This window comes from Lepidothrix coronata, unplaced genomic scaffold, assembly GCF_001604755.1.
Source record: "Lepidothrix coronata isolate B3197 unplaced genomic scaffold, Lepidothrix_coronata-1.0 Scaffold97, whole genome shotgun sequence".
NCBI classification, from domain to species: Eukaryota; Metazoa; Chordata; class Aves; order Passeriformes; family Pipridae; genus Lepidothrix; species Lepidothrix coronata.
Window position 1 is genome coordinate 3,180,220 of NW_016690277.1, and position 25,539 is coordinate 3,205,758.

At 37.3% G+C, this 25,539-nt stretch overlaps 1 protein-coding gene across 1 annotated transcript in view; it reads right to left on the reverse strand.

The window, feature by feature from the left end:
* The window catches only part of SLC9A9 (solute carrier family 9 member A9), a 186,363-nt gene that overhangs the window by 75,454 nt on the left and 85,370 nt on the right, over nucleotides 1–25,539 (reverse strand). The window contains exons 10-12 of the mRNA XM_017822413.1: nucleotides 9,433–9,546; nucleotides 7,928–8,039; nucleotides 2,302–2,455 (exon numbers count right to left, since the gene is read on the reverse strand). Of these exons, the coding sequence (XP_017677902.1) occupies nucleotides 2,302–2,455; nucleotides 7,928–8,039; nucleotides 9,433–9,546 (380 nt within the window). The remainder of the gene's footprint in view (nucleotides 1–2,301; nucleotides 2,456–7,927; nucleotides 8,040–9,432; nucleotides 9,547–25,539) is intronic.

Sequence of the window (25,539 nt, forward strand, 5' to 3'; positions counted from 1 at the left end):
AGGCTACTGTGAGAAGAGTCTCCCTCTTGTGTGCTTAGAGACGTCATTGCAGCACTTCACCCCTTTTTTATGTAATTGATGACACCCAACCCAGTCCAATAAATATCTTCAGAGACAATCATATAATTTTTGTGTAGTTGTAATACAGTTTCCCTTGGCTTTGTGAGCTGAACCCTCCAAACTAGTTTGAAAAATACAATCTCTTTCTTCTAAATTTATAAAAAGAAATGTGGGGATAGATGCAGCTCAGAACTGCTGTTTAGGCACAGCTGCAAACATACTGGGGGAGTGCACCAAGCAAGGTGGTGTAATTTGCAGCAGGCCCATGACTTTCTCAGCAAACTCAAGTCTGCTAGAATCCATACAAGTATCATCTGTCATGAATTACCACCACCACCTTTAGATACAATTACTTAGCAAAATTACTTAAGATTAAAAAGACAAATGGTAGCTAAGGACAAAATTCCATATTGAGGTGTAATAAATTATACAGACAGTGAAATATATTCACTGGAGAGAGAAATCAGAGCCTCAAGATACATTTGCCTATTTAAAATTTTATCTCAGTTTGACCACCTTATAATTTGTGAAGCTGTATGCTCCGATGTCAAGAAATTAGCTGGAAATTGTGAACCTAATAGCTTTATAGTAAGAAAATCTATATCCCAATTACAAAAGCAATTTATTTGATTGGGAAAAATGCCTGGAAGATCTGCTGGGATTCAGAGTAGATCCTCAAAGAGATGACCATTTCAAATCAATAATGACTGTCTGCTTTCAGTGTCTTTTGTTAAATCTGTTGTACAGGTGGGTGAAGAAAGAAGCACATGATTGCACTGAACAGTATAAACAATTCATGAGAGCCCCTTGCTTGTGGTGTTGTGGGACTCTGCACCTCTGGGCAGCACTAAGTAGCAGAAGAAATTACATCCAATTAAATTGCTTGGCTTAGTGAAAGCACTTGACAATGTTCATTTAAAAATTACCCAGAAAGCTAAACCAGGACAGGCATCTAGTGATAAGTCCTTAGACTAGACATGTGACTACTGCTCACTGCCTTTTTCCCTTGCTGTAGTCTCAAAATTATTCCTTATTCTCCTTTTGTAGAAATCCAAACTGATATGGCCCCCAAGACCTAATGAAAGCACTCCTCCTCATCCATGTTTCTGTTGCCATGTAAACTCTGTTGCTGACTGACAGTGAAAAAGTGGCAAATCTCAGAAAGGCAGCTGACACTGCCAGAGTGTATCCAAACTGTGATGAACTTGACTGACATTATGGGACATGAGACATGTCATGTAAAAGAATCAAACTGTCACAGAAATAGAAAGACCCTACACACATATGGATGCCTGCATTTTATGTTTATACAGTAAATTTGCACACTAGTCCTTATTTTGTCTGTGAGTTTTATCTATGCTCTTTGTTAAAGCTCCAATTTGGCTACCTTCGGTTGGTATTTTACAGCAAGAGGCTGACATAAAGGCTTGTAATCAGACATCATTTTGTAAACAAGGAAAATATATGCTATATATAGAATAAATTACAAGCAATTGTGAATTGCAAGCCTATCTTGATACTGTGGTTTTCTTTGGTAATCTTACGAATCATGGCAGTGAGTTCTAAATGGATTATGAAGTGACCAGAACTCAGCAATAGCATTACAATCATTATTAAAAGTTGGGTTTCAAAAAAGCACACTTGGAAGGACACTGCATTTAAATTAGTTACTTTTTATTCCAGCTTCTTATTTCACTCTCTCTTGTCATTTAACCTCCTTTGTCATTCATCCTTGTCTGTGAATACAAGTCACTATGAAGTAATTTTAAAAATGCCATAGCAAAAAAGCATATATAAAACAATTAGTAATAAATTAGTTACTGAATGATGTACCAACAGAGGCTGAATGATAAACCAGTGCAGGTAGATTTTTCTAGCATATTCACATTATAATCAGAAATATGTGATTTATTATAAGTTTGTGTAATAAATACACATTTTAAGATGAGGGCAAAATCTACTTTTATAGCTCTTTCTTCAACAGTGAGGAGGACACTACTAACATTTATTCACAGTGTTTCAAAGGAACAGTAGTGAAACAAACTCTTAGGAAATAAGGATGGGTCTGACCTAGGTGTAAACCCAATACAAACCTGGGGAGAACCTGTTCCTTGTGGTCTGGAGCCTCTACCAGGTAGACAAATACTTCCTTTTTGCTTGTTAAAACTCTTAAAAAGTGCATATGTAAGCATTAGAACGTTGTGAGAAGGTAGTGATTGATGTTGTAAAGAGAGTACTAACCTGATCTGAAGCCAGGTGAGCATTGGTGTCGTGCCCCCACCAAACACCCAGACTGTGAAAAACACAATTAGCAGTGCTGTGGTAAACATCATTTGTTTGGGCTGGGAGTTTGCGTCTCGAATTGCCAATGCAAATGCTATTGCACCACGTAAACCTGCAAAAAGAAAAAAGACAAGGAGGATGAACTTAATGTGATGGAGAAACAGAATTTTACTCTTTTCAGTCCAAACCCAGTTCCAAGGGCAGAGGAAATTTTCAGATCATAATCCTCCTTATAAAATACTGAATTGTGCTGATTGAAAGGATGGGTTTGAATGCAATGTAAACAACTTTGAAAAGTGGACAATGAAAGTACTCTCATATTCACATAATAATCACACAGTTGCTTTACATCCACTGAATTCTTTGTCTTGAATAATTGCAAATGAAATAGTAATCTGAACTTTCTGCATGTTGAAAAAGAAATCTATATCCTGTGTTTAGTGGGACTACTCCTGAAGTCAGGTGTGAGAAAGAGGATTGGCATTAAAACCTGTACCCAAACACGCGAATTGTTTCTTGCTTGAAAAAAGAACGTTTCTTTAAAATAATTCAATGTGCTAAGACCAGTCAGAAAAAATATGGCTTAAGTACAATGAATAGGTTTTAAAAGATGATTCTAAGTATCTAAAAGGGGATGCAAAATAAATTAGTGTACTTGAAATATTATAATAGTTGTAAAATTATACACCTACGGAGACTGAAAAAAACAATAACTTACAAAGGTGGTGATAACAGCTAAATGAGTTTAAAAAAAGCCCCATAGGTAGTAATAAGCTGACTAAATAGGTCTTCTCAGAGTTCCATGTTTAAAAATTGAGGGGGAAAGTTCCTGCTGGTGCCTCCAACCCTCAGGATGCATAATACAAATAACGCTCTGTATTTTCCGATGCTTTTCATTTATCTATTTAAATTTACTTTATTGTTTTCTAAAAAAGAATTCCACAAAATAAGAGTAGAGAAGAAAGCTATTACATGTATACAATACACACTGAATCCAAAAAGTACTTTGGAGGAATTGAGAGATTAAATCTAGTAATTAAACCTCTTGTAAGGCACTGATGGCATATGCAGAATCATTTAATTAACTGCTAAATGCAGCTATTTTTGGCCTAGAACTCTAAAGCTCAAAGATTACATAGCCAGAATGCGAATTATTTGCAATAGAAGCTGGGCAGTTTATCCAGGGAACAGCACAAAGCCATTTCTGCAAGGAAGAACCAGCTTGTAGTTACCCAGTCAGTGCAGCAGGTTCCAAACACTGCAGTCAGCAACAGGGCTTGTCCTTGGATGTGCTTTTGTGTAGAAGATGTGTCTGAGATGGCAGATGCTTTACTATTTTCTTACAGGGAAAAAAATATCAACTCATTTTAAACATGTGTCTGAGAAGGGAATGAACAGGGAATGAAAAGGTATTTTTCAGTGGTTATAGTGGTAATCTGGATGACTAGCCCAGCTACATTTCAGTGGAAAACAATGCTGCTTTCCACAACTGCAATATTAAATACAGAATATCTGTTTTGATAAGAGAGGATATAGGAAAAAAAAAAGTTAATTAATATATCTCTGTTTCTTGAGCACTGGACTGGCTGTTTCTTCAGTTTAGAAAAGTAGTGAGTGCCTTCACTGCATTTTTCATTTATACAGGACTCAACATGGTCCATAAGAGCTAGTTCAGTTTCAACTAAAAAATGTTTAAAGTGAAATAAATGATGAAAGCCTTTGCTTCCAACTAAAGCAGGGGAAGCAGATGAATACACCTCAAATGTAAAGACTCAATGAGAAGCAAGGAACACTACTCCCCTTCTCTCTGTATATCAAAATATATTCTGGGTAATAACACAAATGAAGGAATGGAATTTTAACAACCTCAGAAAATGTTAAGATTCTGAAATAGAAAGATAAGGAGGATTAGATTTTCTGTAACACCTCAGGGAAAAATGCCAACACAGCAGAGTGGAATGACTGGCTCCAGTGGACACTGGTACCTCAGCTCCACCTGGAGAGAGTGGCACTGCAGAAGGAAAACACTTGATGAACCGTGAATAGAGGTTCTCTCCCCTCATCTTTCAGAGATGCTGCACTGACAGCAGCTCCACATCTGTGCTGTGATCCATTCATCCTTGGGCTCTATCACAGATTTCCTATCAGATTTTTCTGCTGGCTGTGCCAGCCATTATGGATTCATTTTTAACTGATATTCTTCAATGTGTCAGAGCCTTCAAAGAAAACAACCCCAGGGTTAAGTGTCAGAGGCCCATGGAATAACCCAGTTGGGCTGTTAGCCATCCTTTGCTCAGACTCCACACAGACACATCTCTCCCAGCCCAGCACTCTGAGGAGCTTTGAGGGATGTAGTGTTTGTTGTTGGTGTGAAGAGAATCTGCCAGGAAGGGAGACTTTCTGTAGGTAAATCTGGTGTTTTGGTTTCAACTGTAGTTCTCTGCTCTTTTCTTCCTTGCTTTCTCTTCTATTTAGCTGATTTCTTTATGTATCTATGTCTCTTGGAAAAGTTCACGTTGACACTTCCCGCCTCCATGTCTGTATGAGTGTGCAGCTGTAAATGCCTGCACAACAGCTGCCTGTATACTGGCATTATTTTTTGTTGTATTTTGGCATTTGTGTTCCTCCCTTTCAGACTCCACTGCTGCTGTAATGCCTTACATTAACAGCAACAATCCCTGTAGCACTGTGTCCCACAAGCCTCTCTGTTGCTGATTTATATGCTGTAGAGAAGAGGGCACAGTAAAAAGTAAATAAGGATATTGGAAGAAGAGTGGAAGTTCATCTGTATCCATTAATTTTCCTTTCCTTTTAATTTTATTAGCTATTAAATGCATCATAGTAGGGTCTGAAGTGAAATGAGGCATTTTTCATGGAACGTAGACCACTGGTGTGTGGTGATATCTCCCTTACAATTTAAGACTTTAAAGCATTTCTTTTTCACATGAGCAGAGACTGCTGGACTGTTTACTTTAGGTGATGTTCAACTTAATTTGAGAAGCTCAGACTTAATTTACAAGGACTAATCAAGTTTTCATTTACAATGGAATGTTATCAGGAATCGTGATTAAACATAGTTGTAGAAATGAATCCACCCTCTGCAATGTGTTGTTAGAGGAGTGGCAGAAGCAGATGAAGAATGTGATAAATCAAAATACTACTTAATCCACTTCCAAGCCTAACACTTCTGCTTTTTCTCAAATTTATTAACACTCCTCAAAAAGCAGAATTTGATGATTTCAGTAGAATTCTTTGCAGGATAAGTTATAATCAAATACTAATTGAAAATGTAGTTGCCTGACCTTAGTTGCAATCACTTTGGTGATTGTGGCTCTAAAACTCAGTTAAAAAACCAGTAAATATTTGGTGTATTTGGTAATGATAAGATAGAAAACAAAACTATCCCCAAATTCATTCTTTTCTACACCTGAATGTCTGATGCTGTGGTGAGTGAAGCCCATTTTCCCCTGTGATTGACTAGAACCTGATGCTACACCAGAATAATGAAGGTGGTAAATACTGGCAGGTTGCCCAGGGATGTGGTGGATCCCCCTATCCCTGGAGACACTCAAGGTCAGGTTGGATGGGGCTCTGAGCCCTGAGCTAGTTGAAGATGTCCCTGCTTATTGCAGAGGGTTGGATTAGACCTTTGAAGATCCCCTCCAACCAAACTATTTATGACTGTTGCTACTGACCTTTGGTAGATGATGTTTTCCTTCAAACTAAAATTCAGTGTCTTGTTTACTTATGTCAGAAATGTGTCTCTCTTCTGGCAGTCATTGTTCTCTGTTTATCACAATATACAGCATGATCAGTTTATAGCATATAAGAATGTTATTGGTAGCTAAGCACAAATCTTGGTGCATCTTAAAAAGTACAATTACACAGATAATCTGTGTATCCTAAGCGTTCTGTGAAGTGTGCAGCTGCTGGCAGTGTGAGAGACAGTCAGTCTTTATTCTACTTGCAGATGATGCCATTTACTTTACTCTAATGTTGTAAAGACATTTTTCTCTACAAAATACACTTTTTTTTCTTCAAGAATAGTTAAAAATTACTTTTCTGAGAATTTTAACATTTACAGTTTAGAAGTTTGCAATACTGCTGTTTCAGTTCTCTGCTGCCAGATTGCCCTGAAAAGCTAATGTGTGAGTGTGAGTTCTCACGTTCACTTGTTGGCTGCAGGCTACTTTCTGCTCCTGCTCTGTGGAGAATGAAATTCAACTGCAGAAAATGAGGAGAGAAAAGTTAAAGAATGAGATACACTTCAGAAGATTTTTAATTCTCTGCTTTAGCTGATGAAAAACAAAGGCCAAAATGAAGCCCCAAAACTAGATAACAAACGATATGGAGCTGTTTTTCATGCTATTGTCCAGTTGGCCACCTGCTGTCTTTCCTAGAGTGATCTACATACACAAGTTACCCGTTGGACAGTCCAGGTGAGCAGGTGGTTTGAAAGGCAGTTCCCACTGGATGTGTCATCATCTCTCACTACAGTCTAGCTGGTATTAACTGACATTTTCAGTGGCAGCTTTTAGCAGAAGGATTGAATAGATATAGAAATGAACTACTGTGTTGCTCTCCAGAGAGCTGGAATTACGTCGGCATAAATGAGGCCCCCTGAGGTGGAGCACTCCTGATGAGGAGGCTCGAAATGTGGCTCATTGTATTTCACTTGTTATCTGGCTAAATGGATTGGTGTGCATCAAGGCTGTCAATCAAGGACTTTTATCCATAAGAATCTGGAATAGATTTTTATATAAAAAGCAGGAAAATGAAGGGGAAAAAAGTGCTAAGTTTCTAATTTTAGAAAATTGTATCATAAATGGCATTGAGGGGGTCTGCATTTCTATCTTTTACTGAACAAATGTTCTTAGCTTATAAGTTAGTTTTTCCTAACTAGCGTCAGAAAGTCACGTGGAGTTATTTCTAGCTTGTACAAATCAAAAAATAGAGAATCCAGTTCAGATTTTGGCAGTTCCAGGGCTGAGTACAAATCATAGCAGAACACGGCTCCCTCTTCTGGATTTTTAAATTCTTTTTCGATTATTTTACAATGCTAACAAAAATCAATAAATATCAAGCTGGAACACATATGAAAAGGTCTGTAGAATTAAAGTCTTCTAGTCTCATGTTTCAAAGTAAAACTGTTCCTGTAGTTAAAGGAATGCCAAAGACCATGTCTGATGTGAGTATCAGTACTAACAGTGTCCAAGCTGTGTATTTATTTGCTGGTATGTAAGCATACTGTCAGATATACTACAGGTGCCTTTAAAATGACACAGCACACAAACATGGTATTCCCAAATTGCCATGGAAGTGTAGACAAATGGGGCACAATGGTTGGAAAGACAATGGCTTCCTGGGTGGTGAGTTTCCAAAAAGTTAATTGAAATATGTCTAGAGCATAGGGAAGTTGATGAGAATGCATCCATTTGCTTCAGTAGCTTTGAAGAGATGACCTTGACTTTGAGAATAATGAATTCTTTGTGATAGATATGGGTTTTTCTAGTGATAGATGACTATCTTTGTCAGTCATTAATGTGGAGAGGAAAAATACCAAAAATACCAAAATAGCTCTTACCTGAAAACATCATCATGTGCTGAAAGTTCCTGGGAATCTTTTGTTTTCGACCCAAATTCAAAAGGAAAGAAAGTGGGTATATGTTGCATGCTCTTGCTACAAAAACTGCCACCTGAAATGTAAGATGTTGAGGAAAATAGTGGAGGAACTACTGACAAAACCAGAGTTAACCAAATATTTCTCTAAAGTTATTTTAAAGTGTAATTAAAATGAATATGTTTTTATCTTCCATCATATTTTACATGTCATATCCTTCTGCTTCCAATAAAACTGTGCAGTGGCAAAGATTAGCCTTCCCCAGACATCCTGGTTTTATATTCATCATTATATATCCCACTTCAATCACTCTACTTCTACTCATCACATTTGTGTCACATGTGACTTCATCCCTTCAGTAAAATGCCCATCATCAATTGCAGAGATGGCATTATCTCCTTGAGCAGCAATTTGCAAAGAATAAATGTGCTTTTGGACCCGATTATTACTTTCTTATTTCCTGACGATTCCTTGCACGTTTTGCTTTTTCTTCCCCTTTTCTGTGTAGATTCTTTGAATGTTCTTTATTACTTCTCCATGAAACTTTCACAAAAGTTACCTTAGTTAGAAACATGGGGCTGCCTTCCCATGCCAGGAGTGCAGGACACGGGACTGTACTGCCTTGTTGGGGGGGTCCTCTCTGCCATCCAACCAACCTGTAGCCAAGGGAGCTCTGAGGGGTTGTTGTTATTCATTTAGAAATTACATATAAAAATTACTGTAAGTAAACACTGTGATCCCAACTTTCAAAGCTATTACAGTTCATCTTAAAGTGATAAGCAAAGGGCTGCTGCTCTGAGCCAAACAAATCATTGTATAAATTGTCAGTGTGAAAAAAAATCTATAGTACTGTACAAGTAAACCACAGATTTGTTGAGAAACCATGGCAGAATTAAAGACACAGACTCTTTTTCTTACCAGTAAGGCACATGATGGTATAAATAAATCTATGTACTCTAGAGATATCAAATATAAAGAAGGAAAGCAGAACTGCTTGCTTTTAAGGATTTAATATCATTTAAGTAGTTTTGGGGAAGTCCTGCTTATGGCACACATCTATCTGGAGGCAGCTCTACAGTTTGTGGATCTGCACTGGCTCTGGACAGGCAAAAAGATTTTGTGTGCCAGCACCTGTCCCCAGAGATGTGCCCCAATACTCGTCCCAATTTCCCACTCCACTTGTAAACCAGTGGCAAAAGTTCCCCAGATGGTTTAATGCCATTTACCTGGTAGCAGGTGAGCAAAACAGCAACTGTCCAAAGAACATATGCTTATGTGCCCTGGGGCAGTTATTAAGATACAGGTAATACAGATCATTGCCCTTGGACTTGACAAAAATTGATTTTTAGTATTCAAGGAACTGACTGGTTTGCTTGTTGGCTTTTATTTTTTTTCCTCATGGAACATACATTTTTATATATATATATACACATGCACTTAGATACATACTTCTTTAAAGAAAAGGATACAAATGCGCCAAATATAAAAAGAGGACTGAAGATGTGATTTTGAAATGTAAATAGTGCGAGTCCCATGTAACAGAAGATGACGTTCTCAGCCAAAAAATTCATGAACTCGAACAACTTAAACGAGAGAGAGAAAGAACATAATTATGACTCATGTCTGTAACAAACTACTGATTATTCCAGATTCCCTTGGAATACAGAACTGTTTAGATGAAAGGAACAGAAATTGCTGCTATTGCAAGGGTGGATTTTAAAACCACCTAATTTGCTATACAGTATACCGAGTGTCCTTTAGCTTTAAACATCATAGTTGCTTGCATGTTTTTCTCTGATTCGTGTATGAAAGCTTGACATAGAAAATGGTAGAATATGTAAACAGCAAGTAAGTTATACAAGCTTCAGTGCAAATGCAAGGAAGCTGAGGGAATTTAGCTTCACTCGTGTTTATGGAGGTGAGCCTGGGAAATGGCTCCTGGCTACAAAAGTGGCTGGGTGTGGGTGCACTAATGCCAAGAGAGAAAAAAAGATTTCCTAAATGGACTCCCAAGAACCTGTGCCTTTGAAATATAGCACAGTCTTTCTTACTACCATGAATAGTATCCTAGAGGTGGAAACTTTTATTGCTCTGTATGGACATCAATATCAATACTCATTTCAAACCAAGCTATTTAAGATATCATTTAAAGGTGTTATAAAATAAGATTAAAATACATGATTAGGGTAGAATTTCTTCTGTGAACAAAAAAGCAAAGCCAAAATATTCATTTGTCTTGAGGGGATGTTCTTGATTGCATTTGCAGCTGATTATATAAAAACTAATAAAATAAGTTTATCCACATTTGGAAAAAAATGCTGTCAAATAACCACAGAGAAGAGGAGGGCTTTTCTCTTCTGAAGTCACTTTTGAGCTCAGGATTCTATGCTAACAAATCCTGTTGCAGAGTTAGGACTGAAGTTTGTCAGTCTGTCTACAACAGCCATACATCACTATTTGGAATGTTACTATGGAGATTTTTTTATTTGTCCTCAGTGAGCTTATGTGTTTTTTGTAATACATTTGCGCTTCTAAAAAAAAATATCCAATAACAGTCACTAAGATTTAACAAAGGAAAAATGAGAGCTGTCACAATCATTAAAACAAATTTGTGAGGCAAAATGGCATAAACCCCATTAGCATGTGGGAAGATATTTTGGACCCCATGGCAGCACCATCAATTATCCCAAGCACATATTCCATAGGCCCCATTTTTTGCTGCAATACTGAACGACATGAAAACAAACACATAAAATATTTGCAGGTTAGCAGTTTTAAATTATTTTCATTAAATTTCAATGAGAGAAACCAGTTGTCAAAAAACCTCAAAGTATGGGATCTTGTAACCCATAGAAATGATGGTAAATCCTTGCATTTCCATTTGGGAGCAACCATGAGCCCATGTCTTTGTGGGAATGTCATCTGATACATTATTTAAATCATTAGAAAAATGTATCAGTGGTGTTATGACAGGATCTACATATATATAAAATAGCTATTTGTGTATACATGAAAATCCTTTTAGGGAAGGATACTATGGCTATGAAGAGCCACAACTGCATATTTTGGTTGTTGGGATAAGATAAAGGTGCCCCAGAGGTTTTAAAGCTGAATGATATTTCATTCTTAATTTACAAAATCTCATTCAAGACTAAAAAAAAGGCAAAGTAGATCCACTATTGATGCATTTTAGAAATACAATTTCTGAAACTAAATTTTATTTCTTGTATCTTCCGATCTTCTGTTACCATACTTTTTTTTTTTTGAGGAAAACAGATTTTTGCTGTATCATTGCTTTCACTCTATACTCTTTCTCAATAATCTTTACCAGTAAATTCAAGCTTTTACTCTTGCCTGAAGTGCTTTCATGACATAGCTGATTTTAAACTCCTCACCGCTTGTCTCCAGCAGTTTGATCAAGATGAAATCTTCATGGATTTCTTGTGAATCCACTTCAGTGCATCTTTTATATTTCCCAATAACTTTACCTCCTTCTACTGACTATGTGCATCCTGTTTCTTGCTAATTCAAACCTTTGTGTGTGTGTGTGTGTATCTGTGTGTTTGCTGAACTGTGCTGTTTTTTTTTTCCCTCTCTTATCTCTAGTTTCTCCGTATTTTGATCTTCCACTATCAGACCACTGCCTGCCTGCTATAAGATTAAATCCAGACTACTTTCCATCCTTTGTGTAGCAAATATCCAGGTGCTATTTCAATAGATCATTTAAAGCAGGCCCAGCTCCTTCCTATTCCAGTCACAGCCATGATATGATCTCTTATGAAAGATTCATCTCCTTAGAATGGTAGAACTATCTTGTTACCTTCCATCAGAATCTTCTGTGTTCCCCACATATTTTACTCTCTCTTTCAAAAAGTATATCACTCACTCATATGACACTTTATTCACGGAGTGCAACTTATTCAAATTTCTCACCATGAGAAAAAACCCAAAAACAAACAAAAAAGCCAACTGCTTCAGAAGTAGTTATTGTCATCAAAGAAGTGATATCTGAATGCCTTTTGCTGGAACAAGGACACTTGCAGATATGACACAAAACCCACCGTCCTCTTGACTTCACTTTTATTCCTGTATTTAAGCATAGTGTTTTATTTAGTGTTCAACTTTTGTGTTTTGTTCAGCAGTAATACAGACCCATTGAGATATTCCATTTACCACTTAACTGTCAGTGCCGTGCAGCACAAATCCCTTCAGTGCAAAACAATTCATTCTTAAGAGATCTTCTGAAAGCCATGTTAAGAAACAGCTTCCATAGGAGCATTTCCCCAAATCGTCATGCCCTTCACTCAAATGTTTCTATCACTATTTTAAAGGTGAGGTGTCAAGACCTTTTGATGAGAAGCAGAAAAACAGGAGGAATATGCCTTCAACTGGAATTTAAAATTTCCTGGGTCATCCAGGGAGTTGTACCATACACAGTAGTCCTTTTTTATTTGAATGGCCATGGGCCGGGTCTGTGCTATGATGCATGGTCTGCTTAAATGCTATTAAAAAATGTTCTTTATTTTGAATATACATCCTTGCAAGTGGGATTACTTTAATAGGAAGAAAAAGTTAGGATTAAAGACCTAGAAACTGAGTCTTTAGAAGTGGTTTGTCTGTAACCATAAATTCCCTTCCCTTGCCACCCACACAGACAACTAACCTCTTTCTACTTTAAATGAAATCAGCATTAAAGTGCTCATATCCCACCATTAGTTTCCCAAGGCTAACAGAAAATTATATTAGAAACCATTTTAATACACACACAGTAGTAAGAAAATTTTTCAACTAACCCCCCTCATTTTTAATGTGACATTTCTACCTCACCTCAAAGTCTATAAATCTGCTTATACTTTTAAAGTAAGAGCTGCAATAAATCACCAATGTCAACACATTGCAGAGTAAAGTATTAATTACAAACCCACCATTTCAGAACCAATCCAGGCACTTGGTTTAGGTGTTTAGCTCAGTGAGTTACCGAAACTGGTATTTGCTTTGCTTTAGTAATTTTCTCTGTAAATAGTGCTTATTGCAAAAGATTTATGGTAAAATTTATATAATACTTATGTATTTTAAACCACATCATTCACTAAATATGGTTAGTTTTTCTATTACTCTCAGCCATTGTAAGTGCTAAGAGGGATGTGCAAAAAATGTGTGTTTTAAGTTGGAACCTTCTTCTGGAAAGTGCCACTTGCAGTTCAGTTCTCACTGGCAGAGGAAGGAATAAATCCAGGCTGTTTGCACCTTAAGCCTTGCTGTAACCACTGAGTTTATCTTATACTGATGCATTATTTTAACTCAAGTGAAAAATTTTATATGATATAGAAGTTTTTTAGCTTTATCTTTCAAGCAAGACAAGGAAAGCACCATGTTTTTCTTCTCCTTCCTTCCCTCAACCCCCACAGTTAACTTCAAGCCAATTAGAGCAACAAGATACGCCAGAATGGCTTTTGTGACTCTATTCATTTTATAGAACTACTTATATTTTCACTGAGTGTTAGAAAGATTATCTAGGTAAGTAATTAGTGCACCTGGAAGATGGGACACACTAAGTACCAATCTCAGCTGCAATAAAAATAGAATTCTTTAAAGGATCATCAAAAGGAGAAAATGATCACAATCTATGCCACAGCCCGTTGTGGCTGGGGAGGTGGAAAATAAGATTTTTCAAATCCTAATATTTTAAAGAGCGTTTTTCATCTCAAGGGAATAAAGTTAGCGCAATGGGACTGGGTAAAAGCAGAACTGCAAACAGCATTCTTTTCTCTGAAGGGAATAACATTAGTATGGGGGTATTGGATGAAAGCTGAATCACATCCACAGCTTCCTCCCAGCAAAATGTAGGGAATTTTACTCACTGATGGCAATATTGCATTTGTTCACTTGATTTAATACCTGCTGAAGGAATGTCATCCCCCACTTGCAGGTACCTGCAAGCCTTCTCTGGTTGTACTGATTTTGGTCACAACACAAAGAAATGCCACCTGTCTCGGGGGTACATCCTGCACTGATGTATTCTTGCATCAAAACACAGAGAGTTTCCCTAGTCCAACAGCAGCCAGGAAGCGAGCATGTAAAATTGATTATACTTTTTAAGAGACATCTGAAGGTGACAGAGAGCTATTAAAAACCCAAGCAGTCAATGTTAAGTGATGGTTATAAAATTTATTATATTTGAATAATGCTATTTAATTAGAACACTGCTATTAAAAATGTTCCATGAAATCAAGGATATTGATAAATCAATAATTGATGAAAATTGCTTTTCCCTAACTGTTTTAAATTAAAATGCAGTTAGAATTTGAACTACCATATTTTTTCTGAGATTGTAGAAGACTTTTTTATAGCCTAATTGCTTTATTTAATTTTATTTTGATTAGGGGTTTCAAAATCAGAAAAAGGAGGTTTGAATTTGAACCTTTTGCTTGAAGTCTTATACAGCTATAATGAATCTTCACATCACAGTGATAAAATGCTCATTTCTGAATAACATGCTTAGTTGAAAGAATCAGCAAAAGTGACTCAAATTCATGATAGAATATAAACTTGTTTATGGTGTTAATTTTGATATCCAAGCATATCTGACTCTAGACTTGCACACACAGTAGCAGAGAGAGATTCATACAAGATCTTTAATGTCCTGGGGAAAAATTCTGGCCTTTCTTATCAGTAGGCTTTGCTACTGAATTAAATGAATTTCACCCCAACAGATTTGTTGAAGGCTCACAATACCTTTCCATTTCCCTATGGAGCTGGGAGGTTTAAAGGACTGAGAAGGCCTGAGGGAGAACCGAGAAAGGAAAAGGAAAAAGAAATAAAGAAACAGTAGCACCAAGGGAAAGGAAAGAGCAGCAATATTTTGCATTTCCGTGGTATGGTTACTCTTTCTGGCATAATCTACGCACCATCACAAAATTTCAGCTTGGGAGAAGCTGGATAAAACTGCTGGCACAGAATACACTTCTGACTAGCAATAGCAAAGAAAAAGATCTTGGCCTCAGATATAAAGGCAAATCCTATTGTTAAAAATATCATTGGTCTTGAATGGCTTTGCTTGACAAAAGAAGTTTAAATTGCAAATGTTGAAAGTTAGGCAGCTAAATTAGAATTTAGCATTTAAATTCAATGTTGCCTTTGGTAGATTGGATCTAGCTCTAGAATGTTAGTCTTGCTAAGTTGCCTAGGAATGGGAATTTCTGCAAAGTAGGTTTTTTTCAAACATGGCTCAATTTGTAAGAAAGGGAAACTTTTTAGATCCCTCCCTTTCCTGCAGCACAACTGACTTTTGCTGTTATATGTCAGGCCTTAAGTTGTACCTAAAAATATGCTCCAATACTAATTCTTGAACTGTGTTCATAAAAACAGTTTGTTTCCTTGCTAAATTTTGGGTGTTGGAAAGTTAGTCTTTGATGTACTAGGAACTAGAAACAAATATGAGGGCTTTTAACCTATCAGGAATTAATAAAAAGAGGTTCTTATAAAGTCTGTGGTGTCTTTTCTTCATATCTGTAAGGTCCTCATTTCACTCCAAATCTGACTATTACAGGATAAATACTTGCCCTCTTTGCATCTCTTTTATAGATAATATAGTGCAGCTTCTAGCTACCAATATTGATGTTTCCCTTTACAGTCTGTAAAACTAATTCTGTGGAAAAAAAGCGCTGCAGAACTGCAAAATAAGAATAAATCTGTTTTACCTTAACCCAGAAAGCAGTAGCAGTATTTGCATGCATTTTTTTTCTGATGACATGTTGTTTTGTTTTTATTCAGTGCCTAATCTAAGATAAAAGAGCGTTTATTAAATAACATCTCTACTTTCTGTGCCACAGTTATTTGTTCAAGGTTTTCCATATAAATACTGCTTTGTTATAAGTCTGTTTATAGAGGCTGGAGGGGAATGGAACCAAGACCTTACCTCTTCCTAACATATGCAGAGCATCCTCACTCTGAGAATTGCTCTTGCTCTAAACAGTGTTGAATAGTTTGAGATTCTGATGATATTAAGCTCTCTTTATTATTCTTGAAGACCTATTACTGATGAGTCAACTTTGGAGAATGCTGCCCCGTGGTGGTATTACCCTTGGGCAGTATTGTTTGCAATTACTCTGCAGTTCAGTATCTGAAGCAGGATACTGAATTAGTATGTCCACTGATCTGTTCTTATATGTTTAGGGTGGGGATTTGGGGAATTCTTTGTTTCATTTCTACAGTCATCTTTAAACAGCTTCTCTGCCTCCTGATGTAGGCTGCTATTCAAAAACTGATGATCCATTTGGACAAAAAGACTAGAAGTGTGAAAAGCACATCTGTTTTCGTGTGTCACGTTTTTTTCTGAAGTATTAGAGTACATGACTTTTCTCATCTGACACTTCTTAAAGCTGTAATCTAGAGTGCAGGCTCTGTGGAGATGAGATAAATGAGACATAATGTGACTCCAGCTGAAACCAACAGAATAGAAGCTGTTGAGCTGTTGGAGAAAGTATTGCAAGGATTTCCAGGGTTTTCAGGTCTACTAAATTACTTGTGGTCTCCTTGGTGATGTTTTACTAAACCCATGACTGATATCACAAAAAACCCCACAAACCAGGCACACAGTCAAACAAACAGAATCTGGAAATCCTAAACTAAGATACACCTTCAACTGTACTTGAATCTGGGAGATCAGGAGACTATTTTAAATAAAATTAGGTCTCTGTAGTGAAAATAATACTAATGCAACTTAAAAATACCTTCTGTAAGAATCTGTAGGAAAGCAGAAGGTGCGTGAACCCCCTTGATTGGTGTGACTGGAGCAGAATTAAAAGTCAAAAGCCTGAAATAGATGCTCAAACTTGTATGCTATTTCATTATTGTAGGTTAATGGAAGTGGATAGGTACCAAAATATGTGCAAAGACAGAGCACTTATTTGAATCCCAGTCATGATTTAGACATTCAGTCTGAAAAATTTTGACAAAAGAGCTTTTTAGCCCTTAATTATGTGCACAGACGGTACCATGAGAAAGAGATGAGCTATAGTCAGCTGTTTAGTATTTCTTGCACTGTGCCACCATTTGGTACAAATGTCTCTTTTGAAGGTAGCAAATCCATTAATCGTGTAATGGAAACACAGCTGTGCAGTCAGTAAAAAGACAGGATGCTGGCAAGGGCTTTAGACTATTATAATGCCTTATTTACATGTATTTTCTTCTGGTAGCTTATTGTGTGAGAATTTTAGTGTTAGCTACATACTTCTAAAAAGTGTTGACCAAAACTTTTGTGCAGTTTTTTTAGCTGATAGGGAATTTTTCAGATGATAACCCTTGAAAGAGAACTGTGAGGAATCAGCAGTCATGCAAAAAGAAGAAACATATAAAACATATTTCAGACTGCAAGAATGGATCTTTGTCAATAGCAGTTTGATAATATGAGCTCGGATTCCTTAAGGCCTCCCATTGCCCCAAGGCTCTCTGGGTAGGGCAAAAGTATCACCGTTTAAAAAAATATAAAGTAAAAAAGTAGCAAAGCTCCCAAACCACGCCGGCTTCTTTGGGTGAGGCCAGTCCACATTTACAACAAAAAACTCTTGATGCTCTGCAAAGATCCCAGTGCAGCCTCTCCAACCACGCCAGAAATAGCTCTCTTAATTGCGTTTCCAAACACAGTGTCCTCACAGGAAAGCAATTATGAGCACGGTGACACGTACTCATGCAAGTGTAAGGCAACACAGGGCTATAATTAAGGAGTCTATTACTGATACCCTCAACATTAAAAACTATGTAAACCTATTGGCTGAATAATTTTACTGCACTCCAATTTAGCAGTATAATGTACTATGCATAGAAATACAAAACAGATAATATTTTCTGGAGATTCATTCCCTAATTGGAAAATTTATTGATAAATCCTGTAGTAAAATCACATAATAATGTGAAGTGTCAGTGTTTTCTAGTTAGAGAAAATCACTGCCATTACATAACTGTATTTTAAGTAAGAGACTGTGTTGACTTCTGTTATCATTATATTTAGAACCTGTTCATTTATAGCATAAGCCAAATCTCATTAACGTCAATGGGCTTTGGTTCATTATCTAAAACTCTGCTAAATTACTTTACCTGTATGAAAAATTAAGAAAAACTTAAACAAAGAATCCTACCTTTATTTTTTTATCCTTGTCACAGATTCTCAGACGAGAGCATAGGGACTGACTACATGTTTAAGGGAATTGTAATTGTCAACTTTTACAAAACACGAGATTGTGTAAGATATACTTCAAACTAAAGGTACCCATACACATTCTCAGTACGGGACACTGACCTGCACCCTGCTCTGTTTCAGCACTACATGTTGATGATGTGAGAATATGTTCATACCCCAGCACTAGACTGATTTTTGTTTGTTCTTCCTCTGTACACTCCACAGTTGCAGTGATGAGGAGGGAGGCAGTAATTAGGAAAGGCCTTGATTTGACAGGCTGCACGCTTAGAGGGAATTCTCTTCACAAAACCAGATGTGCTTTACAGAAGTGGGGTACAAGGCTGGATATTTGCATGGATGCAGACTTAAAAACTAGGGATGAGTGCTAACTACCCACAGTAGGGAGAAAAGTTTCAGAGATCACTCTTCAAACATCTTGTGAGAAGATCAAGAAAGACACAGTAACATGATCTGCATAGTTACATAAAGCAGTTTTGGGCTCTGCAGTAGCTTACATAGCCCCATGCAGTTTGACTCCACCGCACAGATGAAGATATATGAGAGTCTCATTTGTGATTCAGGGCACCTTTCAAAGAAACTACAGCATGTGTCTCAGTTTGGAAGTTCATTACACATTTCTCCATATGCCAATGAGATTTTGGCCTATAGGTTATAATTCCAATTGGTATATGTTAGCTAACTGCTGGCATCTGCTACTGTGCTGTAAAGAGTAAACTATAACCTTAACAATCTAAGATCTTTATTAATATTTAAAGAAAATGTTTAATGTTTAAACAGATTGTAAAAACTTTAATGAAGCCATTTGGAAACTAGTTTGCATATGGCATTATGTTCCTTAGCCTACCAGCATCAAAAATGACATCATTTTTCAACAAGATGAGCTTCTCTCTAGAAATACTGCTTCACTGCAGTTCTGGGTTACTTCAGGGTATGAATTACATTTGAGCATGTTGTATTTTCCAGTTACTGTGCTTAAGCAAAATGAAGGAAAATGGTTTTTGGTTTGTTTTTCAAGAGACTTTCTCTTCTTCATAGGTCCAAAGTACCTTTTTTATTCAGGGGGCTGTGTGTTTAAGATACTAGAACATGATTTTCCTTATAAAATATGGGGACACTTTGGTTGATGGGAACTAATGAGGCCAGAGCACATGTGCACATTTGCAGTTAAAGAGTCACTAATGCAGGTGTGCAAAAACAGGAAAAATGAAAACTGCAGAATGAAGTATAAGACTGAATATTCTAACAAGATTTCTGTATGTGCATACCCGGTATTTTCAGTATTATGGATAGGATAGCAGCTAATTTATGATATAAACCATAAATTATGCAGGTAATTACTGATACACCATAAAGTCTACTGTTATCGCTTCACTCGTAGCAATGTTTCCAAGCTGTTTACCATCCATCATGTAGCTAACAGCTGAAAGAGAGGAAACAATTACAGCATTTCCACATAAATTTAAGGGGACTCATATGTAAAGAGACTGCAGATTAACATTCTTTTAGCATGGTTAAGTAATCAGGAACATCAGTCAGATAATGAGGGATTTTGTTAAGAAATTCAGATTGAAAGACATGATTTTCTTTTTCAGAAATCAAGATTTTCTTGTGTTGTTACGATTCTTGTTAAACTCATACAGTAAGCAGCTTTAGCTTTCTTTATAGCATTATACTATTCTGCAGGGTTCCATAAGATCTTATGATACATCTGGTCAAACAATGCACCTGGCGTGTTTCCAGACTTCAGCCTTTTCTGCTAACCACAGAAAATAGCTGTGAGGAGATCTGGAATTCATTGTACACGTCCTGTCAGTTGCAATCCATTTTAAAGGTAATAATTATTACAAGCACCACGTGCTTGGTGCATTTTCACTTAGAGAAAAGAAGGCAATTTATGAAGGAGAGCAGCGTGTTTGTAACACCCCGGTGGCTCTGCAGGGATGCACTGAGCTCCCAAGCTATGGCACTGCAGCTCGGGAACACAGGGCTCAGCCAGCATGTCCAGGACACCACTGCAGCTCAGCAGTGCCTCAGGAGGGAAAAGTGGAGGTTGTAAGAGAAAGCACAGGACAAGAATGAGGGGCTGTTCTCTCCAGGGTACTTAGGCTGGAGCTGTAATGAGAGCTAATGTCTAGAGATGCCAGTTTTTGGACTCTTAGAAGGGTAGAAGGCTGTGACTTGTGTTGTTTCTAGTATAAGTTACTTATCTCAAACTTAGCAGGAATTTCTATACAGTTTCAGGTGTCTACTCCTAATAGCCATATGCTAAATGCAACATAAACCATTCTTCTTTTTTAACTGTGCTTACAAGTTTTTTATGTTTGTATCATTTTCTTCTCTCAGAAAGAAAAACAACAGGGGCATTTCTCTGTTCTCCCTGATTGTTTTGAACAGCTGCAAAATGAAGGTTTTGCTACAGGCCTCATCCAAAATAAAAATAAAAATCTGTATGCACTATAAGAAAACAAGAGCAAGGTTTTTCCCTAATGTTACTCATTTCCAAAGTATTTACTTTAAGCAAAACTAGTTAAAACAGGGGCAAAACTCTACTAATGCTATTCCAATACAAATAAATCTTTCCAAATGCTATTTTATTTTCATATTTTTGTTATCAGAATGAGCTTTTTCTCCAGACCTTTCTGTTGACCTCTGTAAGTTCGTCACCTGTGCTCTTTTCTGAGCAGCATTGTCTGAAGCCCCAGTTTCTCTAACTTTTGAATGCCCTTGCAGGAGTTCAAGGGCATTGGAAATTCAGGATTTTTTTGTTCAGCTGCAGAAAGGGAACCATGAAACAGCTGGAGACAGTGCCCATCAGAGCTAAATTTTATGCTCAGTCTCCACTTAAATGGAAAAAAGTACTTCATGCATGCAACCTGTTTGATGCTAACCAGGAATTTGGAATTTACTGGATCCTTTAGGCAAAGACCTCTTGTATACTTTTTGAAGACCTGAGTCTTTTTTTCCCAGACCTCAGTGCCATGAATTAGTTAAGAAGAATTTTCTGTTTACCCTCAGAGTACTAGCCATCAAATGTGTTATCTCATATCCAACAGCCAGTGATGCTGTACACCTTGGAAGACAATAAAAAAAAAATTCTATTATGAAATTTTCCTGTAGGCACTGAGACTGTGCTGGGAAAACAGATTCCTCCTGCACAGCACATATGCAAAGACTGATTAGAATCTAGTACTGGTGGTAACCTTGTTTGAAAGATAACTTTCTTAGTCTTTCTCTCTGCTAATCGCGTATTTGGAAACACCTGACCTCTTGCAGTGCCTTAAAGGTCATTTTTCCCTAAGTAGAGTTTCTGAACAAATCACAACAGCTGTCAGTTAGGCTGCTCATTTCAAAAGGATGGGAATTACCTTTTGTGGTAGTTGCTGCCTGGCTAATTATCGAGGATATTTTGCTGTAAGTAGGGTTTTTCTCGGTCTTGAAATACTCTCAAAATTTTTATAAGTCAAGAGATTGAATTGTAAGAGACATTATAACGTGACATTTGTGTGTGTACTTTTCTTCCCAGAAGTGTAAACACGTTATCTATGAACAATCCAGTGTCTGATAACAGAAAATAGTAGGCATTAGCCAGAGATATATTAGTATAGGCTGTGTGCTATAGAAGTAAGCCCAGCTCCAATGTTTAGTCTCTTAGATGCTCACACAAATAGCAGAACCAAAGCCACAGGGCACACACATGTCCTGTGGACTGTGGAGGATTTAAGATAAGGGTACTCAACCTATTTCGTTTTGTGGCTGCTTCTCCCTGTGAATTTAGAGTGAATTTAGAGGGCTACTTCTCTCAGGTGCAAAATATCCTGGGTGGGACCCTTTGTAAAACAGATCGATGCAGTCTGGGCATTAGTAACACATGGCCAGCTCTGCTCAGCTGCTTCCTTCTCTCACAGAAAGATAACAACAGCAGCTGCAGCTCCTGGCACATGTTTTTAACAACAGATTCAGGAGAAATCACTCTGTAACTGGAGCAGAATCTGCAGTGCCTTATTAATTTTCTTGTGAAAAGACAGCTCATGGAAGAATCCTAAAAGTCAGTCGCTGTATCCTATGTCTGGAGAAAGGAGATCTGTTGTTTCAAAGGTGGCTGTAGGTCTGCTTGTAACTTGTTTACAAGACACATAGGCCAGCAGAAAAGCAGCAGAATGACCAATCACAGTGATGGTGTGTCGTTTGGATATTGTGAGCCAAAACCTGACTTCAGCCACCTCTTTGCCTTTAGTCCTACAAGGCTCTTTTTAGTAAAAATTTTCTGCTGGAGTTCAGATAATACTCTTTTGATTAATTGATTACTTTTTCCCTTTCAGTCGATTTTACACCTCCATTGCCGTACTTTACTTTTACTATACTGTTTCAATTTGCTTCTGATTTGAGTCTATAATCATGGATGGAACAGCATCAACCTAAGCATTGGAATAAGCTCCCCAGGGAAGTAGTGGAGTCACCATCTCCAAAAGTTCTCAAAGAATGAATAGATGTGACACTTTGCAGTATAGTTCAGTGGCCATAGTGGTATTCAGTCAATAGTTGGATTTCATGATCTTGGAGATCTTTTCCAACCTTAGTGATTGTGTTATCCTAAGTCTGAAGTCTATATTGAAACTATATGATAACATACTAGGGTCAAGAGACTATAATGATTTGATTTACAGTTTTTGAGAAATTAAAAAATACATGTTTTATGACTGTTTTGTCAACCTATTTTGATGAATATGATTAATTATAATTAACTTAATATACTTATAAACACAGTCCTTTTGCACCAAAGTTTCTTTGGAATGCAGCTTAATCTATGATCCAGCAATGAGTTGGATTGATCCCTAGCCTGTGTCCTTGTTGGAAAACATACAGTTATGTCATCAACAATAGGAAAGCTTTTAAAATTCCAGGTATTTTCAAGGGATTTCCAGGAAATATTAGCTGCTCCTCTGCAAAATGATGACTTTTAATAGTCAGAGATAATCACGTCTCTGTGGAGACATCATTTATAGTGTGGAGAGTCATCATCATGGCGAGGCTTCGCGAACGAAGATTTGGGAAGGCTCTATCCACATTTGCTACAGAACCAATCAGTACTGTGTCCATCAATGAGAAAAGCCCCAAGACCAGTCTGAACTTTCAGTCCTCCAGTCTAAACTAATTTGCTCAAACATCTTAGTGAGAGTACATGCTTTGGTAAAGTTACTCAGAGGTTAACCAGCACTGAGCTCTCTTGTTTTTCCTTTACCTCATTGTCCCACCCATGTAAAACCTTGGAGTTGAAAGGCCACTGAAATCTTAATGTGGCATCTTGTGCACACTGCACGCCCAGTGCAGCTGAACAATCAGGCCACAAGCTTTTATCTCTAAGACAGGTGTTCCATAATGGGTTTGCTCTCAGGGTCAGGAAAACAGGTCCCTGTTTAACTCTAAGGTGGTTAGAAAGGCTAGGACATTTAATTTGAGATAGCAACCTTCACTAGCTTGTTAGACAAACTATTTCATAGGTGACTTTGTGAACAAGGGTTAGACTGGTGGAATGAATGGAGACAGGCAGGGCAGTGTGTGACACGCTCCCTTGTTGGCTGGACATGCTTTCTGGTGTCTTCTTGTAATTCCCTGGGTCTACTCCCATAGGAGATGCCTTTCAGAATTCCCTTTCCAGAATTTGTTGCTGACACTCTATGCTGTCTGTGAACAGAATTCTCCATATCCTTGCAAACTTAACCAAAGAAAGGTATTGCCCTGTACCATTCTCATCACTGTGGTTGTTCCCCAGAGCTAAAGGAATATAACCAGAAAATGATACAACTCCTAAGTATGATGGGTAACATTTATAAGCATTAGTCAGTACTCCCCCACCAGGAAAATGGACTATCTTAGCTTGGCATTTGAGTGAAAGTGAGTGAGGGCAGAGAGAAAAAGATAGTGAGGTGTATCTTATCTTCCCATAGAGAACACAGTATTGTGCATGCATCCCTTTCTACAGGTGACCTGTGGGGATTTATACTGCCCACTTTCAACAAACTGGGGATTTCCATTTATCTCACAACACCCTGCCCAGCTACTGACTTACTTGTAGCAGAGCAAATCAACCCAGCCCAACTGTACATCTGAAGCCTAATGTAAAATCTGAGCTATAATGTCCCAAGATTTAGAAGCAACTGTTGTTTGGCTGCAGCATAACGTGAGGTGATATAGCAGCTGTAAATAATTCCAGAGAAAGCTGCTCAGAATCAAATAGCTTTCGATCTGATCCCAGCAGTTTCATCTTCTCCTTCGTGAAAGATATATTGGATAAATTAAACTTTAAGTGTCTGAGACTCAGGAGCACTCTGTTTGACCTAACCTTGTTGCCACGGAGGGCATGGTCGATTGCAATGTTAAAACCACTATGACCATAGTCAGGTCAATGAGGATGACTTAAAAATACTGCCATAAAACATCTTCCATGTTAAAAAAGTCAGTAAAAACACACAGAGAGGATGTTTATAAACACTTAATGAGAATTGGGATAAGTGAATTGAATGAAAACTATCTAAAGCCTCCATTTTCACTAAATCTTTGTTATCTTACTTTTCTTGTGACAGTGTTCCAATAATCAATTTTTTCTGACAAGATTAGTGTTACTTTATACTTCCAGATGCAGATGCTTGAAATCCAGTATTTCTCTTTCATGGAATGTTAAACAGGGATTGACAGGATAATAAAGGATACATGGGGACTAATAATTGCATGGCATCTTTTAACAGGCATTTTTAATTGAGGTTCTTAAATTCTCATTTAAGAACTGTAGGTAAGTTTTCATTTTATATCAATAACTGAAGAAAAACATACTTGTCTTTTTTTCTCCCTTACCTATTTTTTTAGAAAAAATGATGAGGTATTATGAGATATGCAGAACTCGGCATCGTAGTCAGAAATACCTTCTCTATCATTGTATGCTGGATTTTACCATCGAGGTATGAAATGTTAAAATTCAGTAAAAAATTTAAAGAAAATTATGCAAAGCAGTAAAGAAAATGCATTTATTTAAAAACAGCTAACACAATTTCACAATCAGATTTAGAGTTTTAAATCTAATTTCCATGGTTTTTGTTAGCTTTAGCCTGAGCCTTAACTCACTGTTTTGTAGTGTGCATTACAGTTCAGCACTCCTTATTGAAACTTCTGTCATATTGTAACAAAAGATAGAGACTGCTTTGGAATAGTTCTATAAATGAACTGAAAAGCCCTTGATTTTGGCCAGTAATGAGTAATAAAAAAGACTCAGATTGGGAGCAAAGCCAACTATCTGAGCAACAATATTAATTTGAAATGCATTGAAGTCATATATGATTATGAGAATGCCAAGTGTATGGCTTATTAAATTTGCTTGATGAGAATT